The following is a 23,609-nucleotide window of genomic DNA, read 5'->3' as shown; positions in this document are numbered from 1 at the left end:
CCCTGAGTGGGAAGTTTGGGGCTCTGTAATCCAAATCTGCCCCTGTCTAGGACAGGCTGGGGAACCTTGGGGAAATTCCTTCCTTTCTCAGGACAGTAGCCGGCTTGTCCGTAACGGGTGGAAGTCGACCTCAGTCTCCCTAAGGGCCCTGGGGTGCAACAGAGACCAATGAAGCTGGGGCACGGGAGCTGCAGCTGGCTTGCCTAGCAGGTGAGTGCCTCCTCTGGGTGGTCTGGGAGTGCGAGCCACAGGGCCTTGTCTCTACGCCTAAGGATAGGCAAGCCAAGGTGCCAAGGGGCTGTGAAGTCTTCTAGACCCCACCCACCCAAACTCTCTACCAGCTAGAGCTCTGGGATGAACGGCGGGGTGGCAGCCAGGGCACAGAAAAATGAATGCAGGCGGCCACGAAAATGGGAGCGCGTACAAAACCGAAACCGAACTCCAGGGATCCAGCGAACTCCATCCGGGAGGGACCGGCCCATCCAGCCAGCGGTGTAGCCACGCCGCAACCCGCCTGGCGTGGGGGCGGGAGCGGGGAGCCCCAGAAAGGGTTTCCGCACCCTCTCCGCCTCCTGCCAACACCACGCCCGCGCTTATTTGCATTTAAAGAGAAACGCACCAAGGAAAACAGTGGGCAGTCCGGGCACGCCTTTCCACCATAGCGATTGGGTCATACGCCCGCCAATCAAAGCAATGACGCCCCACCCTGTGGCCGTGGAGTCCGGTGGGGAGGGGGTATGGGGGAGCTGCCCAAAGCCTGGGGAAGGGGAGTCAGTGCAGGAGGTGACTGGAGCCGCGGCGGCGGCGCCAGGAGCAGCGGTGGCGGCGCTCTCGGCCGCGGCAGCCGAGGATCCAGCCGCGGCCAGGGCGGCGCAGCAGACAATAACCGGGCTGGGAGCCGGACCGGGCCGGGTAAGCATTGCGCGCAGCCAGGAGCCTCCGCCTGCGGGCGGTCGGGTGCATTCCCGCGTGCTTCGCTCGGGTCGCCTGGAGGAGGGCACTAAGGACTGGGCTGGTTGGAACGGGGCCGCTGGCCTCTCTCCTTTGGAGCCCGCTTTACAGACTGTCCGTGAGGGGCCCAGCGGCCGCGAGTCCCTTGGGCGCGGGCGACCAAGGCTGGGGGTGGGGAAGGTATGGAGGGTGGGGAGGGCGAGCTAGCATGGGCCATGCCTCCAGGCTTTTGGGGGAGGCGGGGATGGGCCCGCACGTGCTGCCGCGCAGTCCCGGGAGGGGCGCCGCCAGCCAGTACCCCAGGCCGCGCATCTGTAGGCCGGGAGCTCCGCAGCTTTGTTGTAGCACATTTGCTGGAACAGCTGTGGTACGCGGGTACTGCTCACCCCAGCGGCCCTGCTGCGGCCCCTCCCCTCTGCTGCGCATCTCCTGCCTCTCCCTCCTCTCTGCGGACGAAGCCGGCGCGCTGGTTCGGGCCCCACTGGGACTGGCTTTGGCGTGGATTAGCCTATCCACACTGTCTGCCCCCTCTCTAGGGGAGCTCCCTCGGGCCTGAGGGAAGCTCCCTTAGGCCTGTGGGCTGCCCGCTTCCCTTCAGAGCCTCGGCCTGGCGGCCCCAACCAGCCGCGCCCCCTCCTCCTGGGCCTCCGGGCGCATCTGGCGCCCGCCTCCGCGGGCAGGCGGGCCGGCAGCGGGCTCTTGCTGGTCCTTGGGTCAGAGCTGCAGCGCAAGCTAGTCCTTGGGTTAGAGCTGCAAGGCCGCTTTGTCTCCCCCCGGCCCCGGCCTCTCCTCTTTTTCCCTTGGAGGGGCACTGGCGCGCTTTTCTCTAAGGCCTCCTTTTTAAAAATATCCATAGGCGCAGTGTTGTGCGGGAATTTCCGTGCCAGAGGCCGAGGAGCCAGTCATTGTAGTAGGGGACGCACCGTCGCTGTGTATGTGAAAGGGCTGGTGCTAGGGAGTCGAGCCTGACAACTTTGCAGTTACTTAAAATATCCAACCCGCCTGGCCACTGTCATTGTCTGCTAAAGACACCTCTGACACTGGTGACCGCCCAGACGCCGGACTTTGCCTGGGCTGCTGCTCAGGCAGTGAGGGGGCTGTGCCCGCCTGGCGAGCCGCAGCCCAGACGCCCAGGCGGCAGCTCGACTGGCCCCGCAGAGCTGAGCTAGCCTTCGTTTGGTCAGATTCGCCGCGGCGTGGGCCGCAGGGTCAAGGCGAGCCTTGTCCCGCACACAAACACCTCCCTCTGCGGCTCTGCCCGCCTGCCGCAGCGGCGTGGGCATGGGCAGGGTGGAGGGCACTGCGCTGTTGGACTCCCTCCTGCCCCGCCCGTGGGGATTCCAGCTCAGCCCCCCACCCCCAGCCCCGTGCAGCTCCCCTCATTCGGCCCCACCCACTGCACAGGCACTGCACCATGGTGCACCTCTGGCAATGGGCTCTGTAGGCCTTTCTGAGGAACAGGAACCTGGCAGGCTCTGCTTGGACCTTTGATCAACCTCTGAGGGTGGAGAACCCGTGGACTGCAGGGCCCAGGCGAACCCTGGCCACCTTTGCAGAGGGGCAATAAGACCCAGTAAATCCCTGACTTGGGGGAAGGCTAGCTGGGGACCTTTTTGACACCAGCCAGGACTGCAGAGACCACCGTGACCAGGCCTCCACTTGTAGCTGGATCTCTCCAGTTCAGGGTAGAACGTGCCCCCTGCCTTGTTCAGGCCTACAGTCCCCTAATGTATCTCACTGCTCTATGTAATTCCCTTCCCCACATCCAAACCTACTGAGCTCCACCTGTCCAGATCCTCTTCCCTGGCAGGCCCCAGTTCTAGGCCTACCTTCTCTTTGGTGCCTTTTCTGCCTCCCTGTTTGCCACCCATGGTGACTTCTCCCTCACTGCCCCCCCCCCCCAACTCCTCCAGGGCTACCTGCGTCTCCTGGGCATTTTCTGGCTTAAATTATAATAGAAGGCAGACTGTAATTAAGTTTCCCTACCTTTGCTTTGTCTCCCTGGTATTGTGGATGTCTGGGTTCTCCCAGAACCCTTCAGAGGAACAAATGAAACCTGCACCTCAGCCACAACTCTCTCAAAACTTAGCAGTGCAGGGCACTTACTGAATGCTCCCAAGGACTTGCTCTCTTTGTAGAGCAGCTGAGAAGACCTTCACCTTTCCAACTTGTGCTTGTCTTGATTGGCAAGTGACTCGAGAAAGGATACACGTGGCTCAGATATTTACTGAGTGTGCCTTATGAGCATGGAGAAGGGGTCTAGGTTCCAACTGCAAGAATAAAAATTGTGATGGATCCCCCAAGAGGAAGCTCTGCATTTGGATGGCTCAGACCCCAGATTTTGCATACCTTTGGTTGCTAACTCAGGGGCACGCTGCTGTGGAGAGCGAGGAAAGACCTGCGTATGCCAGGAGATCTTCCTGGGAAGCTGTCAGAAAGTACAAGGACTTTGTAGGCAGAGGGCTAGCAAAAATTCGGAGTGGGGAAGAGTAGCTGGCAGACAGGGTGAGTGAGCTGACTGACTGTGTTGCGGTTGAGATGGTGTGGCCCAGAAGGAGAGAAGAGGTTGGAGCCCAGTGCTGGGGATACCCAAATACCCAAATACTTCTCTTTTTGGGAGAAGGGCACATTGAAAAGTGGGGAATTGAGAGGCACTGATATTTTTGTATGTATAAAGATGCCATAATAAAAAGTGGAGTTTTGAGAAAATTTTAGAATGGGGTCTTAGGAAGGGGTTGGAAGCCTGCTGCAAGTTTGGAACTAGGGCTGAGATCAGGCTATCTCCAAAAGGCAGCTTCACCATGTCAGCTTCCCTTCAGCCTTTTGGGAGCAACTGGGGACAACCTGGATTCCCAAATACCAATGCTGCAAAGGTTGAGAAATGTTCCCTAGGGCCCTGCTGCACCCCTTCCTCTTAACTGGACAGGCCTTGGGAAAGCACCGGTTTGTACCCCTATGCCACCAGGGTTTGCTGAAGGTCACATAGCTATTTAGGGATAGGCTGTGGCCTCTTGTGCAGCAGATCTTTCCACTGTGCCCCAGGCTCCAGCAGCCTTGGCTCCAGGCAGATGTCATTAACCATCCCATCCCCTCCCCTCCCCTCACCTTCCCCATTCCTTAAGAGGCTGAGTTAACTTGGAGGCTCCATCTGGGGAACCTCTTTTCTTTTTCATGTCTCTTTGGCCTCTTGGTCTGCAGCCTGTTGAGGGTTGAAAGTTTCAGAAAGAGGGGAAGTTAGTTGGGAAAAGTTGGCAGGAATGATTCCTTCCTAGGATAGCAGAGGTGTTAAACATTCCTCAAGAACTGTTACATTTATACTCTCAGAAAGTGTGTGTGGGAGAACAGCACTGCTCAGTTGGTCCAGGAGATTAAGAGAAGGAGAGAAATAACAGCAACCCTGGCCCGAGCATGAGCATTCTTGTAGGACCAAAGAGGAACAAGGAATTTCCAGCTTCTTCACTTAACAGATAAGCCACCTGCAGCTAGAAGCAGGGATGCCCAACATTTTTCCATCAATTATCCTGCCTCGAATCCTGCCCAGACAGATAAACTAGGTGATAAAGGTTGAGCCCCCGGAGGAGGTATTTCATAGCCTTCCTGTGTCACTCATTCCTGGATCACCCATCTCACTGCCAGGAAGTTCTTTCTCAGAGCTGATCTGAGCCTCTTATGCTATAGTTAAGCCTTGCCTTGTGGTGTGTGTGTGTGTGTGTGTGTGTGGAGGGCTGGAGGGGAGAGCAGCTGGCCACCATTGCTTTTCTGCTTAACAACCCACTGGAGATTTCACAGGCATTAAACCATCTCTCCACCCCTAACTTCTGTTCTCGGAATTAAATAATCACAGAGTCTTTCATCTCCTCCGCTCTGTCTTATTTTTCAAACCCGTGCGTATGTAAGAGTATCTCCAGCAAGGCAGGCAGGGAAACCAGAACCTCTGCAGAAATGCAGGTACCAGCTAAGTGAGGGTGTGTTGCTTTCCCTCCCCTATTGAGTTTAGGGGAAAATATGGACAATGGAGAGAATGGCCCGAGGGGGCTTGGTGGGGTCAGAGGCAGGCATTCTGATGCTACAGGGGCCTTTGCAAACCTTTGATCTGCGTTTCTTGTCTTGGAGCCCTCATTGCTTTCATCTCCTATAGGTTTTTTCCCCCTGCTGGGCCTCCAAGCAGATTGCAACCCTCCTTCTCTAGCCAGCACTCCCCAGCCCTCCCTCTCTGCTCAGCTCTCCCCGCTGCAGGTTGCAGCTCTTTTCCGGGGAGAGAGGGCTAGATCAAGGCAGTTCTGGGCCCCCTCCTCTTTGGCTCTGTTGGGAATATAAAGCAGGGACTAGTGTATTTTCAATGTGTAAAATATTGGGGGGAAGGGCAGTTGAGGAGTGCAGCTGGTCCATAATGTGCTTCTTTCCTGCAGTGGTGGACTGAGTCCAATCAGGTAGGTACCTGGACTTTGCAGCATAGCCTAGGACTCCCAAAACCAATCCAGTGCCCTCCCATCCCCCAAATGTGCCATTTAGCAACTGCTAGAAAATTGAACATGCTACCTTCCCTCCCCTAGCCACTCAGGGTAATCTGAAGTCAAGCAGACTGTTTGATCCAATCTCCCATTTCTCGTTGGGGAAACTGAGGCAGAACAAAGAAGGGATTTACCCAAGGATACACCTAAGTCCAAAGCTCCAGGTCCCCAAACTAAATCTTCCTCCTCAAAGCACACTCTCCCCACTCGGCTGCCCACCTAGGGTGTGGTGAGTAGAGAGGTGGCTGCCTAAGAAAGTCTGAGGTCTCCATTGTCCACTTGGCCTAGCTGCCCTGATGCCGCCGGCCTGTCAACATCTGTGTCCCTGAGGTTAGCTCCTCTCTTGTTCTTCATCTGCACTGGGGGTGGGAGAAGGGGGCCCCCATTTCCTACCTCACCCTTGCTGGGCTCCTGCTGACATGGTGAAAGCCTACGGAGGCCACTCACCTTGGGTACATTGCTCTGTAAGGAGGCTTGGGAGCCTGGGCGGGGATTGGCTCCCAACGCCCCAGGCAGGTAGGGGGCCAGAGCTGCCTGAGGAGAAAGCTGAGGCATCAGGACAGTCCATCTGTAGGGAGAAGCAGTGTCTGGGTTTCCCCAACTAGAAATAAACTCCTGTGGATTTGGGGCTGGGCCAAGGGGCAGAGAAGTGAGGCCTGGAAACCTGCAAGACTGCATGCAGGCAGAGCGAGCCTTGAAGGTCAGGCAAAGGGGTTTGGCCCCGATCCTGTAGGCAATGCGGAATAATTTGATAAGTAGCGGAGGGATGCACTGAAATCAGGGTTGTAAGAAAATGATTCTGGCAAGGGTGTGCAAGAAGGCTGCGATGGGAGGGGAAGGCAGGGGCGGGACTTGGGCGTTGCGGTAGGGCGGGACTAGAGGGAGCTCAGCTAAGAGGCTCGTGTCATCTTCTCAGGAGCTGGAGAGCAGAAGGAGACTGCAAGCAAGGCCGTCACAAGGGCCATTTATCGACCATCTGTTTGGTGCCCAGCGATCAGTTTGCCTTGACATTGATCATCTCTAATCACATCTCACCACAGCCCTGCATGGTAGGTAGCGTTTTCTTCATTTTACGGATAAGGCATTTGGGTCTCGGAGATGGCAGGCCACTTGCGGAAAGCACACAGCCTGGAAGGGGCGAAACGAACTGGCATTCCGCTTTCAGGCTGACAGGCTCCAGCTGAATTCATGCTGTTGGAGCTCCCGCTCTGTGCTGGTTGCAGCGACTGTGAGAGGAAAGGGGGTCCATTTATGGAGACAGATGAACCGACGGAGGCCTGCTAGAGTGAGTGGCGCAGGGCTGAGTATGTGAACGAGTCCACTAAGGGACTGGTAGGGAGAGAAGGCCCAGTCTGGCATCTCTGCTGCATCTGGAGTTGGCGAGCTGCCTCCTGGAGGAGAGGCCGGCCTCAGCAAGAAGTCCTCCAATTAGGAGAGTGGTGGTCGCAGGGGCTGCTGGGGGGCTCCGTCAGCAACCTCTGCAGTTTTGCCAAAGGCTACCAGGCTGAGCAGCCTTGCCTTCAAGCGCTAAAAAAAAAAGCAGTTTTGAGAGCAGGCCTTGGCTTTAGAAATGGGTTGTTCAAGTTCCAGATAATCTCCGAATCTGTTCTCCTTAAATAGCTCACATTCTGCATCTATGTCCACACTGGCAAGTTTCTGTTTCAGCCTCTTCTGGGCCCCTCGGACTTATCTCTGGAGGAAAACAGGAGTTAGAGGGACACGTTCCACAGTTTGGGCGGAGTGCGGTGGGGTTGCTGATGAGGAGAGCAGCCACAAGCTGGGTTGGCGGCCCTAGAGTCCAAAGTCCTCAGGCTTTCTGGAATGTGCTGGGCGGGGCCAAAACAGCAGCAGCCTGTGAGGACTGGAAATGCTGCAGAGAAAGGTCAACTTGGCTGGGACAGAAGTGGGGTGGGAGGGGAGATGATGGCTCTTACAGGTGTGAGGAGAACCTTTGCAATATTCACATTCAGTCTTCTTCCTTTGGCTGGGGGCCCTGTCCAGTGCAATAGAGTGGCATGAAATTGGGACCCAAGAGGCCTGGGAGTTAGTGTGGCTCTGTCACCATCCTACTGTGTGACCTTGGACAAGTCCTTTCCCAAGTAGGCACACTTTCCTGTTCTGTGGCCAGACACGACTCATGCATGCTGGGAAGGGAAAAATGGGAGTCGGGGTGGGGAGTGTTTTATAAACTGGTGGTGCCCTAAGTGGGTGAAAGATGTCTGTTGATTTGCATTTCCTTTGATATTGGTGCTTTTAGCTGAGTTTGAGTTTTTGGCCTTTCTGGCCTGGGCTAGTGAACTGGGCTTGGTTGAAATTCTCAGATAAATGAGAGCTGATAGCCAGTAGCTCACTCTTTTGGGTCCGTGAATGTGGAAAAGTTGGCTAAATGAGTAAGTACAGCCTCCTATTGGGGACACTGAAGCCCAAGGAGGTTTGGTCACCTACTTAAAGGGCCCTGGGGGGGCACCCTATCCAATCCTGACTGAGGTAGTATTATAGCTAGAAGCTGTCCAAGCCTGGTTTGAATAAAATAGTAAGTGTTCATTGCTATAATGTTTTGAGTTTCTGCTTTGTAACACATTTTATTTGATACTTTATATACATTGGTTTTGCTGCCTACAGTAGGGATGCACTCTCAAGGCCTCATGTTACCATTGAGAAAACTGAGGTACAAGCATGTGAAATAGCTCGGTAGATTTCTCCCAGCTGGAAGAGCTGATTCCAGTAAAGAACTGGCTGGCTTGGGATAGGAGTGGCGGGGGCTAAGTCCTCATTCTCACTGCTTCTTCTCCCCAACATACAGAAGGGCAGGATGGGCCTGGAGCAGGCTTGCCTCCAGGAAGACTGCTTGAAACAGGCCTGGGGAATAGGGGCTGGCTGAGGCCGTGCCTCTGGAGCCGCTGCGTAAATCCACATACTTCTGTCTCTTCCCTAAACCCAGCCTTCTCTAAGTTGGCTGCGTCAGCCCCAGGAAGCTGAGCTAGGAGCACAGTGTGCAAGACTCAGTCTGTAATTGTTTTTTTCCTCCCAAAGAAGTGTCTCTGGGGTGGGTCTGAGGCCTGTGTTTTGAGTAGAGGGGAGAATGAAGAAGTTCCTCTCTGATAGCCAGTCCTGCACTGCTTCCAGAATGGCCTTGAGGCTGGCTCTGGGAGTGGGGGTGGCCCTACTGCTTTCTTTTTTTTAAGATTTATTTATTTATTTGAAAGGCAGGGTTAGAGAGAGGCACAGGTAGAGAGAGAGAGAAGCCTTCTATCCACTGGTTCACTTCCCAGATGGTCGCAATGGCTGGAGCTGCGCCGATCTGAAGCCAGGAGCCAGGAGCTTCCTCCAGGTCTCCCACATGGGTGCAGGGGCCCAAGGACTTGAGCCATCTTCTGCTTTCCCAGGCCATAGCAGAGAGCTGGATTGGAAGTGAAGCAGCCGGGACTCGAACCCGTGCTCATATGGGATGCTGGCACTGCAGGCGGTGGCTTTATGCACTGCGCCACAGCATTGTCGGCCCCCCTACTGCTTTCTGTCTCAGTATTCTCCCTGCTGTGAAAGCGGCAGCTGCAGCCAGAAGTCCCTACCAGGGACACCAGACTAGCTTATCCTCCAGTCCTCCTGAAACATAGAGAGACAGCCACACAGATTGAGAAACCTGAGGGCCACTTTCTTGGCGAGAACCTTGGGGGAAACCAGCACCAGTCTAAGGGAGCTAGAGTCTGTCCCTTGTGTTTTCTGTCCCACCTCACTCCCCTGGTGAACTTGTGTGGTGTTCAGTAAATGCAGTACCACCTATGAGGAAGGACAGCTTTGCGACCTGGGCAGGGATGAGGGAGGCTGTAGCAATGAGGGAAGAGGTAGGCAGAGTAGAGGAGGTCTCAGATTTAACTAGGTGGGATAGGCTGGATGGCTGCCAGCTATGAGAGACCCCTGTCTCCTTCCTTCCTAGTGTCTTTGGGGACTCAGGGTGAGGAATTACAGAAGCAGCAGGGAGACATGGCAGGGAGATGAGAGATGGCAGTTTCCAGGCTAATCCTTGCCAGCAAGGTTAGGGGGAGGGCTTGAATTGGGGCTGAGACCAAGAAAGTCTGCAACCCAGGGACACACAACCCTGCCTAGTTCAAGCACCCCCATCACATAGGCAGAAGCATTTTAAATCTCCTGGCAGAGGATTTTATATGGGTCTGTGCATATAAAACCTCCTCACACCTGGCTCCCCATCTGCCTGGCCAAAGGAGCAGGTCCTGCAGTGCCCCATGGCAAATGGCTTTACAAATGAACAGCCTTTTATGCAAGGTCTTCTGCTTCCTAAGAAATGGGGATCTGACTTGGAAGGGAGTAATAATGAGAGTCATGCCAGTCTTTCTCATTTGCACTGTACTTTGCAGTTTGCAAAGTGCTTTTTGGTGCCCATTAGCACATCTCATCCTCGCACCGCTGCAGTTGAACTGGAGAGGTGTGTGTGTGTCTGTGGAGGGGGTGTAGGTAGAGGAGCTATTTCCATCTTGGAATAGCCCACAAGTACTTGCGGCTCAGCAGGCTGGCTTGGCCTGCTCAGGGTCCCTTGGCACACTCCTGTGGCCCAGGCTCCTTCCACAACACACCGCAGCTGCCTGTGGCAGGGAAGGGGATGATATTGAAAGCGGTGGTGAAAAAAAAAAAAAAAAAGGCCGGCACCGCGGCTCACTAGGCTAATCCTCCACCTTGCGGCGCCGGCACACCGGGTTCTAGTCCCGGTCGGGGCGCCGGATTCTTTCCCGGTTGCCCCTCTTCCGTCCAGCTCTCTGCTGTGGCCTGGGAAGGCAGTGGAGGATGGCCCAAGTGCTTGGGCCCTGCACCCCATGGGAGACCAGGAGAAACACCTGGCTCCTGCCATCGGATCAGTGGGGTGCGCTGGCCGCAGCGGCCATTGGAGGGTGAACCAACGGCAAAGGAAGACCTTTCTCTCTGTCTCTCTCTCTCACTATCCACTCTGCCTGTCAAAAAAAAAAAAAGAAAAAAAAAGAAAATAAAGCGGTGGTGGACTGGCCTCTGTCCCTATAGCGCACAGGAATAAGGGCAAGTGAAAGCCCAAGAGGACTGCCCTTCAGCTCAAGGTTCTGAAAAGCAGCCCTGTTTGTGATTCACTTTGCCCAATCCCTCTGTGCCCCGGGAACTCCAGCCCCAGCCCCAGCAGGATGGGTCAAGCTTTGATTCATGAGCATGTCTGGGTCCCATGAGGCTTCCTTAAGGCCTGGTCGCACTTACTAGTTTCACCTGGGCCTTTTGCTGAATCACTGCCATTTTCACTCCCTCCCATCTGATAAGGCCTTCTCCTCAAGGCAGCTTTCCTGAGCACGAGGATGGCTTTCTGCCTGTCATATTTACCCACGGGGTATGATAACAAGTCACAAAGGAACCATGTCCCACTACCTTGCTTGAGAAAGAACAGGACCTGCTCCATGTTGTACTTTCACCCTGTTAACATAAGGGACTCGCTCCTTAGTTTAGGAACTCCCTAAAAGCCTAGGCTGGGGGTGCCCTTTCTTGGCCTGCCCTGCAGCGTGGAGTTCAGCACCCGTCACTCACTGATTGTGCAGGAGCGGTATGTATCATCAATCTCACAGAGGTGAATACTGTTTCACCCCAGCTCCCCCATCTCTAATACTGTAATGACAACCCTGTCAGTAATTTCAGGGCTGAGGTGAAAACCTCTGTGCTCTGGAAAATGGGGGAATCATGTGGATGACAGAGCCTATATTCCCATCTTACCCTGGGGCAGAGGACTCTGGGTAAGTGAGTGTGTGTGTGTGTGTGTGTGTGTGTTTGGAAATGGAAGGCACTGTGTGTTGTGGGGGCTCTCAGTTACAGGCAGGGCTGAATTGGAATCGTGTGATGTCAAAATATGCCACCCAGCCAGCCATCCCACTCCTTGGAATTTACCCAAAGGAAATTAAATTGGCAAGTAAAAAAGCTGTCTGCACCATAATGTTTATTGCAGGTCAATTCACAATAGCTAAGACCTGGAATCAACCTAAATGCCCATCAACAGTAGACTAGATAAAGAAATTATGGGATATGTACTCTATAGAATAGTATACAGCAATAAAAAAACAATGAAATCTGGTCATTCGCAACAATATGGAGGAATCTGGAAAACATCATGCTGAGTGAAATAAGCCAGTCCCAAAGGGACAAATATCATATGTTCTCCCTGATTGGTGACAACTAACCGAGCACCAAAAAGGAAACCTGTTAAAGTGAAATGGACACTATGAGAAACAGTGACTTGATCAGCCCTTGTCCTGACTGTTGATGAACAACTTAATACTTTATCCCTTTTAGTATTTTTCTTTTGTTCTACTTAATACTATTGGTTGAACTCTTTAACACACAATTAATCTTAGGTGTTTAAATTTAACTGAAAAGTGATCCCTATTAAATATAAGAGTAGGAATAAGAGAGGGAGGAGATATACAATCTGGGACATGCTCAATCTGACTTGCCCCAAATGGTAGAGTTAGAAACGTGCCAGGGGATTCCAATTCATCCCATCAAAGTGGCATATACCAATGCCATCTCACTAGTCAAAGTGATCAGTTTCAGTTTACAATTGATCATAATGATAGGACTAAGAGTCAAAGGGATCACATAAACAAGACTAGTGTCTGCAAATACTAACTGATAGAATAAAAAAGGGAGAGAACGATCCAACATGGGAAGCGGGATACACAGCAGAGTCATAGAATGGCAGATGTCTTAAACAGAACTCTGGCCTCAGAATTGGCCCTTAAGGCATTCAGATCTGGCAGAAGAGCCCATGAGAGTATTTCAGGCATGGAAAGCCAAGACACTCTGGCAAAAACAAAACGGAAAAAAAGACCTAAATGAAAGATCTCTGTGAGTGAGATCCCAGTGGAAAGAACGGGCCATCAAAGAAGGAGGTACCTTTCTCTGAAGGGAGGAGAGAACTTCCGCTTTGACTATGACCCTGTCAGAATAAGATCGGAGTCTTCCAACTCAAAAGGCTTCCATAGCCTTGGCAGCTCATGACAAGAGCCTTGAGTGATTACTGACGCCATAAACAAGAGTGTCAATTGTTAAGTCAACAACAGGAGTTACTGTGTACTTACTCCTTATGTGGGATCTGTCCTTAATGTGTTGTCCAATGTGAAGTAATGCTATAACTAGTACTCAAATAGTGCTTTATACTTTTTGTGTCTGTGTGGGTGCAAACTGATGAAATCTTTACTTAGTATATACTAAATTGATCCTCTGTATATAAAGTTAATTGAAAATGAATCTTGATGTGAATGGAATGGGAGAGGGAGCAGGAGATGGGAGGGTTGCGGGTGGCAGGGAAGTTATGGGGGGAAAAGCCACTGTAATCCAAAAACTGTACTTTGGAAATTTATATTTAATAAATAAAAGTTTAAAAAATATGGCACCCATGAAAACCTGTAACCTGAGAAAATGGCAACACGGAGCTCTCAGCAAAGAAGCCATCAGATGAGTTGGCCTTGCACTATTCTGGTTAACCAGCCGTTAGCTCTTGCCTATTTTAATATTTATCTCTTCAGAGTGCTCTTGATAGAAACTTGCATCACACTGATGATTGAAGTGTCAAGGCAAGCAAGGCAACAAGCACAAATTAATGTTTGGAAGAGAGGAGTAGGGGCTCCAGGAAGAGGTCAGGGTCGGGGAGGGGGAGATTTCTAATGCGGTCAGAAGCCTGCGTACAGCTGCCAGCCTCTCTCCACTCCGTGCTGGTCCACAGTCTTCTACTGCATGGTGAATGTCTGAGTCTTATTCCTGTTGCTACCAGTCACAGAGCTGCTTTGCTGATTAGCTGCTCCCAGACAGCAATGATATTTCTCTCTCTCTCTCTCTTTGTGTGTGTGTGTGTGTGTGTGTGTGTGTGTATGTCCCAGTAGCCCTCCCAGCAGCTGTTCTACCTCTGCTCCCCACCTTAAGTCCATCAGCAGGCTGCTCACTGATCCAGCTGTTGAACAGCTACAGTCAATGGAGCACACCAGATAGGGGTGGGAGGAGGTATGTTTGGGTGGGTGGTGGTTAGCCCTTCTTTGTATTCCCTCTCTTGGCATTTGGGTGTTTGGAGGATTGGGAGCCTAGACCAGAGGGGTGTGGTTTGTACCAGTTTTATTTGAATAACTGTTGAAAGCCTGTGTCATGGGCAAGAAGCGTAAACCACGTAGGGTCATGCCTTCAAGGAGTTTCCTCCCTGGAGAGGGGGCTGCTAGATAGGGGCCAACAGAACCAGGGAGGGGACTGGAGGGGAAACAGTTTGCCTCCTGCTTCTAAAGGTAAAGCTCTAAACCTCATGGGGGCTCCAAGTTTCAGAGGGCAGTGTTAAAATGTCTTTGCAGCAGGACAGTAAGTAGTGGCTTAGATCCATTCCTCACATGACCTCTAAGAGGAGGAGGGGTTGGTAGGCCTCTTGGATGGAGGATACTGAAGCCCAGAGAGTACCTTTCCCGAGGCCACCCCATAGTGTTAGCAGGTTCTGGAGTGCAACCTGTCTGCGGGTCTGTGAGCTTCCCTCTCTGGATTGAGCATGGTCCTGCACATGATTTGCCAAGCCCTGTGGGCAGGATGAGAAACTTTACATCTACTTTTCTCCCCACCCCAGGCAAAATGTCAGTGGGAGCTCAGTGTAATGTGAAACTGAGGCCTGGATCCCAGAGAACGCAGTGAGGACTTAATGGACCATGTGGTCAGATGCTTTGCAAAAATTCTGTGACAACAGAGCCAGGCTCCCTCCTGCCTTATGTGCATCTCCCTGCTCCTGCCCTTTAGATAGCCAATGACCACCACCCCCCTTCCCCTGCCCCGCAGCCAATAGCACAACCTGACCTTTTGCATGTCTGCGGTTTCCCCTGCCCAGTGCTCCCCTGAGTTTAGGGTGACCTGAAAGGAGTGGACCTAGTGAGGGGATAGCAGGTGATGGCTGCCTGTTGCTCTGTGTGGGATTTTGCCGCCTTGGGGCCCGGAGGGGGCTGGCCAAGCAAGCGAAACATATGGAGTGGATTATGATTTTCCCCACGTTTCCCTTTTCTTTCTCTCTGGCTCCACTCAACCCTGAGACCACAGACACCTGTGCAAACAAACCCAGCCTGGCTGCTTGCTCACCAGTATCTGTCTCTCTGTCTGCCTCTCTCATCTCTTGCAGACCCTACGGTGATGCCTCCTCAACCAATGATGTTGTAACAGTGCCTGGAAGGTGGCGGCTGCATTTCCAGCTTAAACCTACCTGCGTTGTCCCCATCGCCATGGAAACCCAAAAGGATGAAGCTGCTCAGGCCAGGGGAGCGACAGCTTCGGGGGACACCCAGGACCAAGGTGCAGAAAAAGGAGCCAAGAAGAAGACAGCTGAGCCGACAGAAGGGCCAACATCAGAACCGCCCTCCTCTGGCCCAGGTAGGCTGAAGAAAACTGCCATGAAACTCTTTGGTGGCAAGAAGGGGATCTGTACTCTGCCTAGTTTCTTTGGAGGGGGACGAAGCAAAGGTTCTGGGAAAGGCAGCTCCAGGAAGGGTCTCAGTAAGAGTAAGACCCATGATGGCCTGAGCGAAGCAGCCCATGGTCCCGAAGAGGTTGTCAGTGAAGGAACTGGCTTCCCGCTACCTTTGCCTGAGTCACCCTGCGGATTTCCCAGCTCCCAGAGTGCCCATGGGGCTTTGGAGACAGGCTCCAGGAGAAAGACATCAGCGTCTGGAGCCCCAGAGAAAGCTGGGGATGAGAAGGTTCCCTCTATGCCCAAGCCAAAGAAAGGCCTAAAAGGCTTTTTCAGCAGTATTCGTCGGCACAGGAAGAGCAAGGTCACTGGGGCTGAGCAAAATGAGCCAGGGGCAAAGGAGCCTGAGGGCACCAAAGCCAGGCCTCATGAGCTCGTTAGCTCGTCGCCTCTGCTCCCCTCTGAGGAGTCCTTCCAAGCCCTGAGAAAGGAAAATTCCAAGCCCCAGGAAGCCCCTGGACCAAAAGTTTCTCCGGTACCAGAGCCTTCTTCACCACCCACTGAGAAGATGACCTGTAAAGATACAGAAAAGCTCCCAGGGGCCTCTGCCCCAGTACTAGTGCAGCCCAACTCTGTCCCTGAAGCCAGTAGCCTAGAGGAGCCCCACAGCCCAGAAACAGGTGAGAAAGTGGTGGCAGGAGACATAAACCCACCTGGCGGTCCTGTGGGAGACCAGCTGAGCCTCCTGTTTGGGGATGTCACATCCCTGAAAAGCTTTGACTCCCTGACAGGTTGTGGTGACATTATAGCTGAACAGGACATGGACAGTATGACAGACAGCATGGCCTCTGGGGGCCAGAGGGCCAACCGAGATGGGACCAAAAGAAGTTCTTGCCTGGTGACCTACCAAGGAGGTGGGGAAGAGATGGCCCTGCCGGATGATGATGATGATGACGAAGAGGAGGAGGAGGAGGAGTTAGAGGAGGAAGAAGAGGAAGTCAAAGAGGAGGAGGAAGACAATGACTTAGAATATCTGTGGGCCAGTGCTCAGATGTACCCAAGACCCAATATGAACCTGGGCTACCCTCCCACCACATCCCCGGGCCACCATGCCTACATGCTCCTTGACCCTGTTCGGTCTTACCCTGGCCTGGCCCCTGGGGAACTTCTGACTCCTCAGAGTGACCAGCAAGAATCGGCCCCTAATAGTGATGAAGGCTATTATGATTCTACCACACCCGGCTTTGAGGATGATTCAGGTGAGGCCCTGGGGCTCGTGCGTAGGGATTGCTTACCCCGTGACAGTTACAGTGGTGATGCCCTCTATGAGTTCTATGAGCCAGATGACAGTCTCGAGAACTCCCCGCCTGAGGACGACTGCCTTTACGACCTCCATGGCCGCAGCTCTGAGATGTTTGACCCCTTCTTGAACTTTGAGCCCTTTTCTTCCTCACGGCCACCGGGGGCTATGGAGACAGAGGAGGAGCGGCTGGTGACCATCCAGAAACAGTTGTTGTATTGGGAACTCCGGCGGGAGCAGCTCGAGGCCCGGGAGGCACGCACCCGAGAGGCTCATGCCAGGGAAGCCTGTGCCCGAGAGACCCACTCCCGGGACGCTCATGCCAGGGAGCCCCGTGCCCGAGAGGCCCCAGCCAGGGAGACTCGTGCTCGAGAAGCCCCGGCCCGGCAAGAGAAGCCCGTCTTGGAGTATCAGATGAGGCCCCTAGGCCCCTCGGTGATGGGCCTGGTGGCAGGAGCATCAGGGGCCTCTCAGACGTCCTACCGGGGAACCACCTCAGCTTTCCCCACCACTGCGAGCAGCGAGCCAGACTGGAGGGACTTCCGTCCACTGGAGAAGCGATTCGAGGGAACCTGCTCCAAGAAAGATCAAAGCACCTGCCTGATGCAGCTCTTCCAGAGTGATGCGATGTTTGAGCCAGACATGCAGGAAGCAAATTTTGGAGGCTCACCCAGGAGGGCCTACCCTACTTACTCGCCCCCTGAGGAGCCAGAGGAAGAGGAGGTGGAGAAGGAAGGGAATGCCACCGTGAGCTTCTCCCAGGCCCTGGTGGAGTTCACCAGCAATGGAAACCTCTTCTCCAGCATGTCCTGCAGCTCTGACTCTGACTCGTCCTTCACTCAAAACCTCCCCGAGCTGCCGCCCATGGTGACCTTTGACATCGCTGATGTGGAACGAGATGGAGAAGGCAAGTGCGAAGAGAATCCTGAGTTCCACAATGACGAAGACCTCGCAGCCTCCTTGGAAGCTTTCGAACTGGGCTATTACCACAAACATGCCTTCAACAACTACCGTAGCCGATTCTACCAAGGTCTGCCCTGGGGTGTGAGCAGCCTCCCTCGATACTTGGGACTACCTGGCATGCACCCTCGACCTCCACCTGCTGCCATGGCCCTCAACAGGAGGAGCCGCTCCCTCGACACAGCGGAGACCTTAGAGTTGGAGTTGTCTAATTCTCACCTGGCCCAGGGCTACTTGGAGTCTGATGAGCTCCAGGCTCAGCAGGAAGATTCAGATGAAGAAGATGAAGAGGAGGAAGAGGGAGAATGGGGCCGAGACAGCCCCCTGTCCCTCTATACTGAACCCCCAGGGGCCTATGACTGGCCTGCCTGGGCTCCCTGTCCCCTACCCATTGGGCCAGGCCCTGCCTGGATGAGCCCTGGCCAGTTGGATGGGGTTTCTAGCCAGTCTCCATATGGGCAGGCAACCTGTTGTGTACCTCCTATGGCCAAGCCAGTGGCGCTTTCAGGGCCAGGGCCAGAGCCAAGGGCACCTGAGGAATCTGGGCCTCAGTTAGCTCGACCCTCACACCTACCCCTCCCCATGGGCCCTTGCTATAACCTTCAGCCACAGGCCTCCCAGAGTATGAGGGCCAGGCCTCGAGATGTGCTGCTGCCTGTCAATGAGCCCAGTTGCTCCTCTGGCTCTGGAAGCTTCAATCCCAGCCCTCTGCCCCAGGCCAAGCCTGTAGGCATCACCCATGGCATCCCTCAGCTGCCCAGGGTCCGGCCTGAGCTCCTCCAGCCTCGGCCCAGTCACTATGGGGCTTCCGGCCTTGACCTGTCAAAGGAGAAGGCCGAGCAAGGTGCCTCTCTCCCCACCAGCTACTCCTCCACTGCCGTGAATGGAAACCTAGCCAAGTAGTCATCCTCAGTTCCGGAGTGGGGGCATGGGGCCTGAGCATGTGAATGGGGATCAGGGATAGGGCAGAGGGGTGGGGGGGTGGGGGTTGCTGTTTAACTTGAAAATCCTATTGGCCAAGGAAAACTCCTATGAGTTTTCACCTTTGTTTTCCCACTTCCCTCTCCTGCTATCTATGGCCACATTCAGCTCAAGTACATCTGCCCAAGGAGGCTGCTGCTGCTGTGCCCCAGTTTTTGCTTTTGGGGTTTCTTCTTGTGACCCATGCAGGGTTTAGGATGCTGTAATTTTGTGCCTATTCCAGTTGCTGCGTTAGTGATTATACATGTATATATATGTATATGTGTGTATATATATATACATATACATATATAGCATGCATCCTTGACACAGGCTGTACCCTTAGTGCTCCTCCTCCTCCCCCTAGTGAATGATTAACCACTGATGAGCAGCCAGGTCTGCACTGCCTCCCCCTGCAGGGTGGGAGGCTTAGTTGCTCTTAGCAATGTGAAATGAATGGTACAAATCCAACCCACTCCCGTTCCTTTTAGCCTTGGTGTAGCTGCCACCATTACATCAGATGACTATAAGCTATTTGTCCCAGCTAGCTGTCCTTAGAGAGGATCAAGTAGCAAGTGTCTCACTGCTTATTGCTGTGGACTTTGGTATCATAGCCAGATGGGTCCTTTTAACCTGGCCTGTCATAGCTTGGGTTGAAGACAAAAACCCTAATCCCCTTAATGGAGTGATTTAACTTCGTCCTGTTGCAAACAGAAGACAAACCAAACTTCTGTTGTGGACCTACCATTGAGTCTTGAGCTCTGGAAGGCTAGAATTTTTTTCCTTCTTCCTGTCTTAAGCCTGTAACTGTCTCAGTTGCAGACATGTTTGAATTTTTATTCTTTTTTCCTCTAAAGGAAGTTCTCATAATCTCATCACAAAGAACGCAGTCTTAATTGAGATAAGGGAAGAGAAGCAACCTCAATTAGGCCTGACTGTAGGAGTTGGGGGTTTTGTGGGGTGCAGGGGAAGAATAGAAAAAGGAGGCCTGTTTTTCCCAGCCAGCAAGAGAGGGGATTTCAGCCTTTGTGGAAGTCAAGGTAACCCAGCTTCTTGGGAGGGAAAAGTGCCCCCCAGCTCTGCCCCCCCAACACAGAAAGTTCCTTAAGCCTTGTCCAGCCCTTCATTTGGACCCTGTAAAGAGGCTCCAGCCTTGCACTCCTGAGACAGGATACCAAAGGCATCTCCGCTGCTTTTCTGGGCTCTCCAAAGAGCTTTCATCTTCCGATTAGCCAAGTCCTTAGCATTATCAAAGGACCAAGCTTCTTGAGAGGAAAGACTGTGACCTGCCCTCACTCTACCAAGCTGCAGAACTGTGATTTGCATGGAATGGATAGCACCTTCCCTTCTGCACCCATGCAATTTTCACGTTGGACATACTGGAGGGCGAGAGCTTGCTGTCGAGAAACATTGCAACAGGCTGATCTTGCCAGGCTTGACCTCTCGTTAATCACCCATATGAGAGGGTTCTTTTTAAATTTCTCCCTTGGAAATGGCACATAGAACATTTTTTTGCCTGGATGTGTTGACACAAATTATGATTCTTGTCCCCTGCCCTGCTCCAGCGCCCCCACCTGTCTTCCTGCCTGTTACAAGAAGTCAACAGGGCTCTTACTATTCCTGAGCTGTGGCAATTTAGCTTGGGAACAGATGCTGTTAGCCCCCTGGGTCAAGATGATGTTGTGGGAAAACTTCCATGCCGGTCGTTGACACCATTTATGTTTGGGGTTGACCCTACACTCCTCCCCACGAAGAGCAGACCTGGCAAGTAGAAAACTGTGCCCCCGAAGGCACCACATGAGCTTGCCTGGTACCAATGCCACCCCTCAAGGGACCCAGCGCAGTCCTCCAGGCTGACTTTGGCTTCATCATGAAGAAATGCATCTGTTGTGGAGCTGAAGAATGAAATGGGGTGAGGAAGACCCTCCTCGCTCCAAGCACAGAATTCTGGGAGAGAAGTGCCCAAATTCCAACCATCTGGCCTCTTACCAAAGCTGTTTTGGGAAAGTGGGGCTGAAATTGGCCTGGCTGTTTGGCAGGAAGTAAACACTCACCAAATGCCTTTACCACAGAGGAAAACCCACCTCTGGCCTCTTCCTTCAGGGCAGCTCAAGCTCCTGCCTGCATGTAAACTGTACCAGCTGCAGCAGGCAGTAGAGCCATCACCAGCCTCCAGAGCCCATTGGAGAACGGCAACCAGCCTATCTGGGAAGAGGAAAAGGAGGCGGTCAGTCTATGGCCAAGGGCTGAGAGCTTTCTGCTGTCATAGCCCTGACATACTTTGCTGGGCTGTGGAAGATCACATACCACAGAGTAAGGCTCAGGGCTGAGTGGGAGTTCATGGTTTGGACAGCGTTGCTGCCTGTAAGTCCCTTCACTGCCCTGGCCAGCCCAAGGACAGGCTCTTTACCACCAGAAGTGAGGCAGTCAGGGTCCACTGCAAAAGCAGGCTGCTTTGAGTCTGTAGAGCCGAGTGGTTCATGATTGAACCCCAGCTGCAACCTAGAGAAGGAAGGAAGACCTGGCTGGAGACATGTGATGATGGCAGCACAGGGTGACACTGGGGGAGCCAGCCAGGCTCCAGATCGACCCATACATAGGCCCGTGCTCTCGTGGCTGGCACTGAATGTGCCCCCAGATGACCAAAGGTGTTGATGTCATGTCCACACCTCCTGGGCTGTGACCAGATGAACACTATGTCTCCATGGCAAGGTCCTGGGATAATGCTTTTGGATGTGACTTCCAGGGAAGATATGACTTCAGAGGAGGTAGTTGCCCTCATCTTACTACCCAGTAGGCCTCTCTAGTGCCAGACATCTCTGATCCCGAGAATTCCCAGATGAGACCAGTCCTTGGGGGACCAGTGAACGTGGATAGAGAAGGCCACCTAGCAGGCCTCTCCCAGGGCCAGGATGCCAGTTTCTTGGTGCTTTAGAGTCTCCAAGGAAGCCCTGCCTTGGGGCCCAGTTAGAGCCAGTCCTGCCCATCTGGCCTCAGCTTGGCGACCAGGCTGCAAGCCTCCTAGGATAAAGGCTTCAACAAACACTAGTCTCCCTCCCTCCTCAGTGCCGTACCAAGGAGGGAAGTAGCTTCCCATACCCAGGAGGCTGGGTACATACCCCTCATCCTGCTGCCAGTGGCTTTCCCACCTGTGTCAGTGCCACCACCCCATCTGCCCTCGGCTCCCAGGCCCAGTTGCTAGAGGGAGGTATGGGGGGGTTAGCAGGGAGACTTCAAGTTTACCCATGTGTATGTTGCATCCAAGTTGTTTTTAATATATATATATCAAAAGTCAATTATCTATTTTTGTATTGTTTGCATTTTATATTCATGGAAAACAATGTTTATCAATTGTTCTTTTCTGATATATTTTATTTTTAAGCGGTGCTGTTTACAGTTTTAAACAAAACAAAGATGACACAAAATACGCTGCTGCTTGTGCAGAGGGCTGGCATCTCAACTGCCTAGGGCCCTCCCTCTTTCCCTCTCCCTGCCCGTGCTGTCTCTCTGTCCATTCCTTCCCCCAGACCCCTGTCATAGGGACAGCAGAAGATGCCCAGGTACCGAAGACCAACGCCAGGTGACGCAGGCGTGTGGAACCTGGTAGACAGCGTGTCATTTTATGGCTTTATTTGATGTTTTTCTTTCGGACCCCACCTTCCCCGTGTGTAGACCTTCTGAGAACACTCATGTCTCTTTTGTTTTATTTTCCCCCTTCTGTACGTTTTATGCTTTCATTTTGAAAGCAGAGTGCCCATGTTGTGCTATTAGTCGTGTTGAGTTTCTCCAAAGAAGCATTCTGGGGATGTTCTCCACCCAGTGGGGAGGGCAGGGGGTTTCAACCATGTCCCCTTTCTCCGAGAAGCTGGGGGAGACCGATAGCAATGATGCTTGAAACATCAGGAATTGACCATCTTGTTGAGGAAACCCTTGCATGGGACTTTCTAGGAGCTCAGTTGATTGTGACATTTTCCCAGAAGAGACTTTGGGGAATTCCTTGACCCCTCTTGCTGCTTTGGGGGAATCTCTCCCCCTACCACCATTCCCCCTCCCCCGCCCCACTCCAGCTCACACGTGGATGATCCTTTGGGAAACGATGACTGTCAGGGTGATGACTCTCTGGCCTGATCCCCCACATTTCCATCCTATGGTCAGTCACTCCAGAGAAGAAAATCCACACGGCATGTATATGTGTGAGAGTTGGGTCCATTGAGAGGCGGGGCTTTAATTCTTGTTACTATTGGTGCTTATTTTCCTTGCTGTATATGGGATGGGGGTGGGGGGGAAAGAAAACAGGAATGTATATTTAGGTCATGTTAAATGAAATGGCTGGGGGAAAGAGGGAAGAAATGAGGAACCGCAGTAGATTGTCACTGCAGGTGTAGGAGTTCTTTTCTCCCAGTGCAGAAACAGGAGCATGGCTCCCGGCTGTGCCTGAGCTTCCCTTTCCCGGTTTGATCTGTGAGGCACCACAGAATCACCTGCGCTGTGACCTCTCCACTCCTAGCTCTCACTGACATCTGGATATCTTGATGCACTGCCTGTTTGTTACAACATATATTTCTTTTGCTGAATGCTAATAAACTTCTGGGTTCAAGAGGGACCCCCCAGTCACTAAAGTGCATTCTTGTGGTTTGTTCCACTGCAGCGTTCCTGTGATCCATGGTTGTTGGGTTTGCCCTTGAAGGGAAATTGAGAAACCAAGGAGTGGGGGGAGGGGAGAGAGCAGGGCACTCAGCAGGGGAAACAGAAGCCAGGGCTGACACTGAAAGTAGAGGAAACTGAAGTTCTTCACCCAAAGCTGTACCTTGCACCTTGTATCTCAGTCTGATGCTGTGTCAGTAAACTCCATCATACCTTCCATACCCTGAGACCTGCCCCTTAAGTCACTGTACGCTGCCAAGGGCTGGTTAGCACTTCTGAAATTGGCCTCAGTTCATGCAAGTGTGCTGGCCTTCCCACCAGCTAAGGGGCAGAGGGATGCATGTTTGCTGATGCCTCAATCAAGAGGATGTGGGGCTACCAGGCCCAGGTGAAGGAAGGGGATCCTTCACCCGGGCTTGTGGGCAGAGGTGCTGGCCAGGTAGTTCCTGCTCCACATGTTTGGCTATGGGGTTGAGTCGGGAGTGTGGCTTCTGCCCGTTATTGCAGGGCATCTTACAGATCTGGCACCAGAGGTGTACCGTAACAGCATCTCAGTTACCTTGGGGTCATGTGCTGATGTCAGGGCCTGTCCTAGCCTAATCAGAAATTGCTTGCCCATTTCTGTCATCCATGGAGGTGCCTACCTGTGCCACCAACCAGAAGAAGGTGATTGGGCTCATGGATTTGGTTTCTCTGCTCCAAACTCTTACCTTGGCCCCTGGCAAGCAAGTGAATCAGACACCTGCTGTGGGGCTTCCCTAAATGCTTCCCCACCCCCTCCCCCAGCTGTAATTTCCAAGTGAGCTAGAGGCCTGGAAGAGCAGCTACTTGAAAGTGCTGTGGA

The 23,609-nt window shown here is 53.1% G+C and overlaps 1 protein-coding gene across 1 annotated transcript; it reads left to right on the top strand.

The window, feature by feature from the left end:
• Positions 1-695: 695 nt before the first annotated feature.
• AMER1 (APC membrane recruitment protein 1) lies at positions 696-22,735 on the top strand. Its single transcript, XM_008272710.5, has 3 exons — positions 696-912; positions 6,379-6,511; positions 14,617-22,735. Exon 3 carries the CDS (start codon positions 14,717-14,719, stop codon positions 18,062-18,064), a length of 3,348 nt encoding a protein of 1,115 aa, XP_008270932.3. The 5' UTR covers positions 696-912; positions 6,379-6,511; positions 14,617-14,716; the 3' UTR covers positions 18,065-22,735.
• Positions 22,736-23,609: the final 874 nt, after the last annotated feature.

Source organism: Oryctolagus cuniculus, chromosome X, assembly GCF_051225735.1.
Source record: "Oryctolagus cuniculus isolate XC-2025 breed Fujian yellow rabbit chromosome X, ASM5122573v1, whole genome shotgun sequence".
NCBI lineage: Eukaryota > Metazoa > Chordata > Mammalia > Lagomorpha > Leporidae > Oryctolagus > Oryctolagus cuniculus.
Note: the sequence above shows the minus strand (reverse complement) of the source record. Positions and strands in the feature narration are given on the sequence as shown.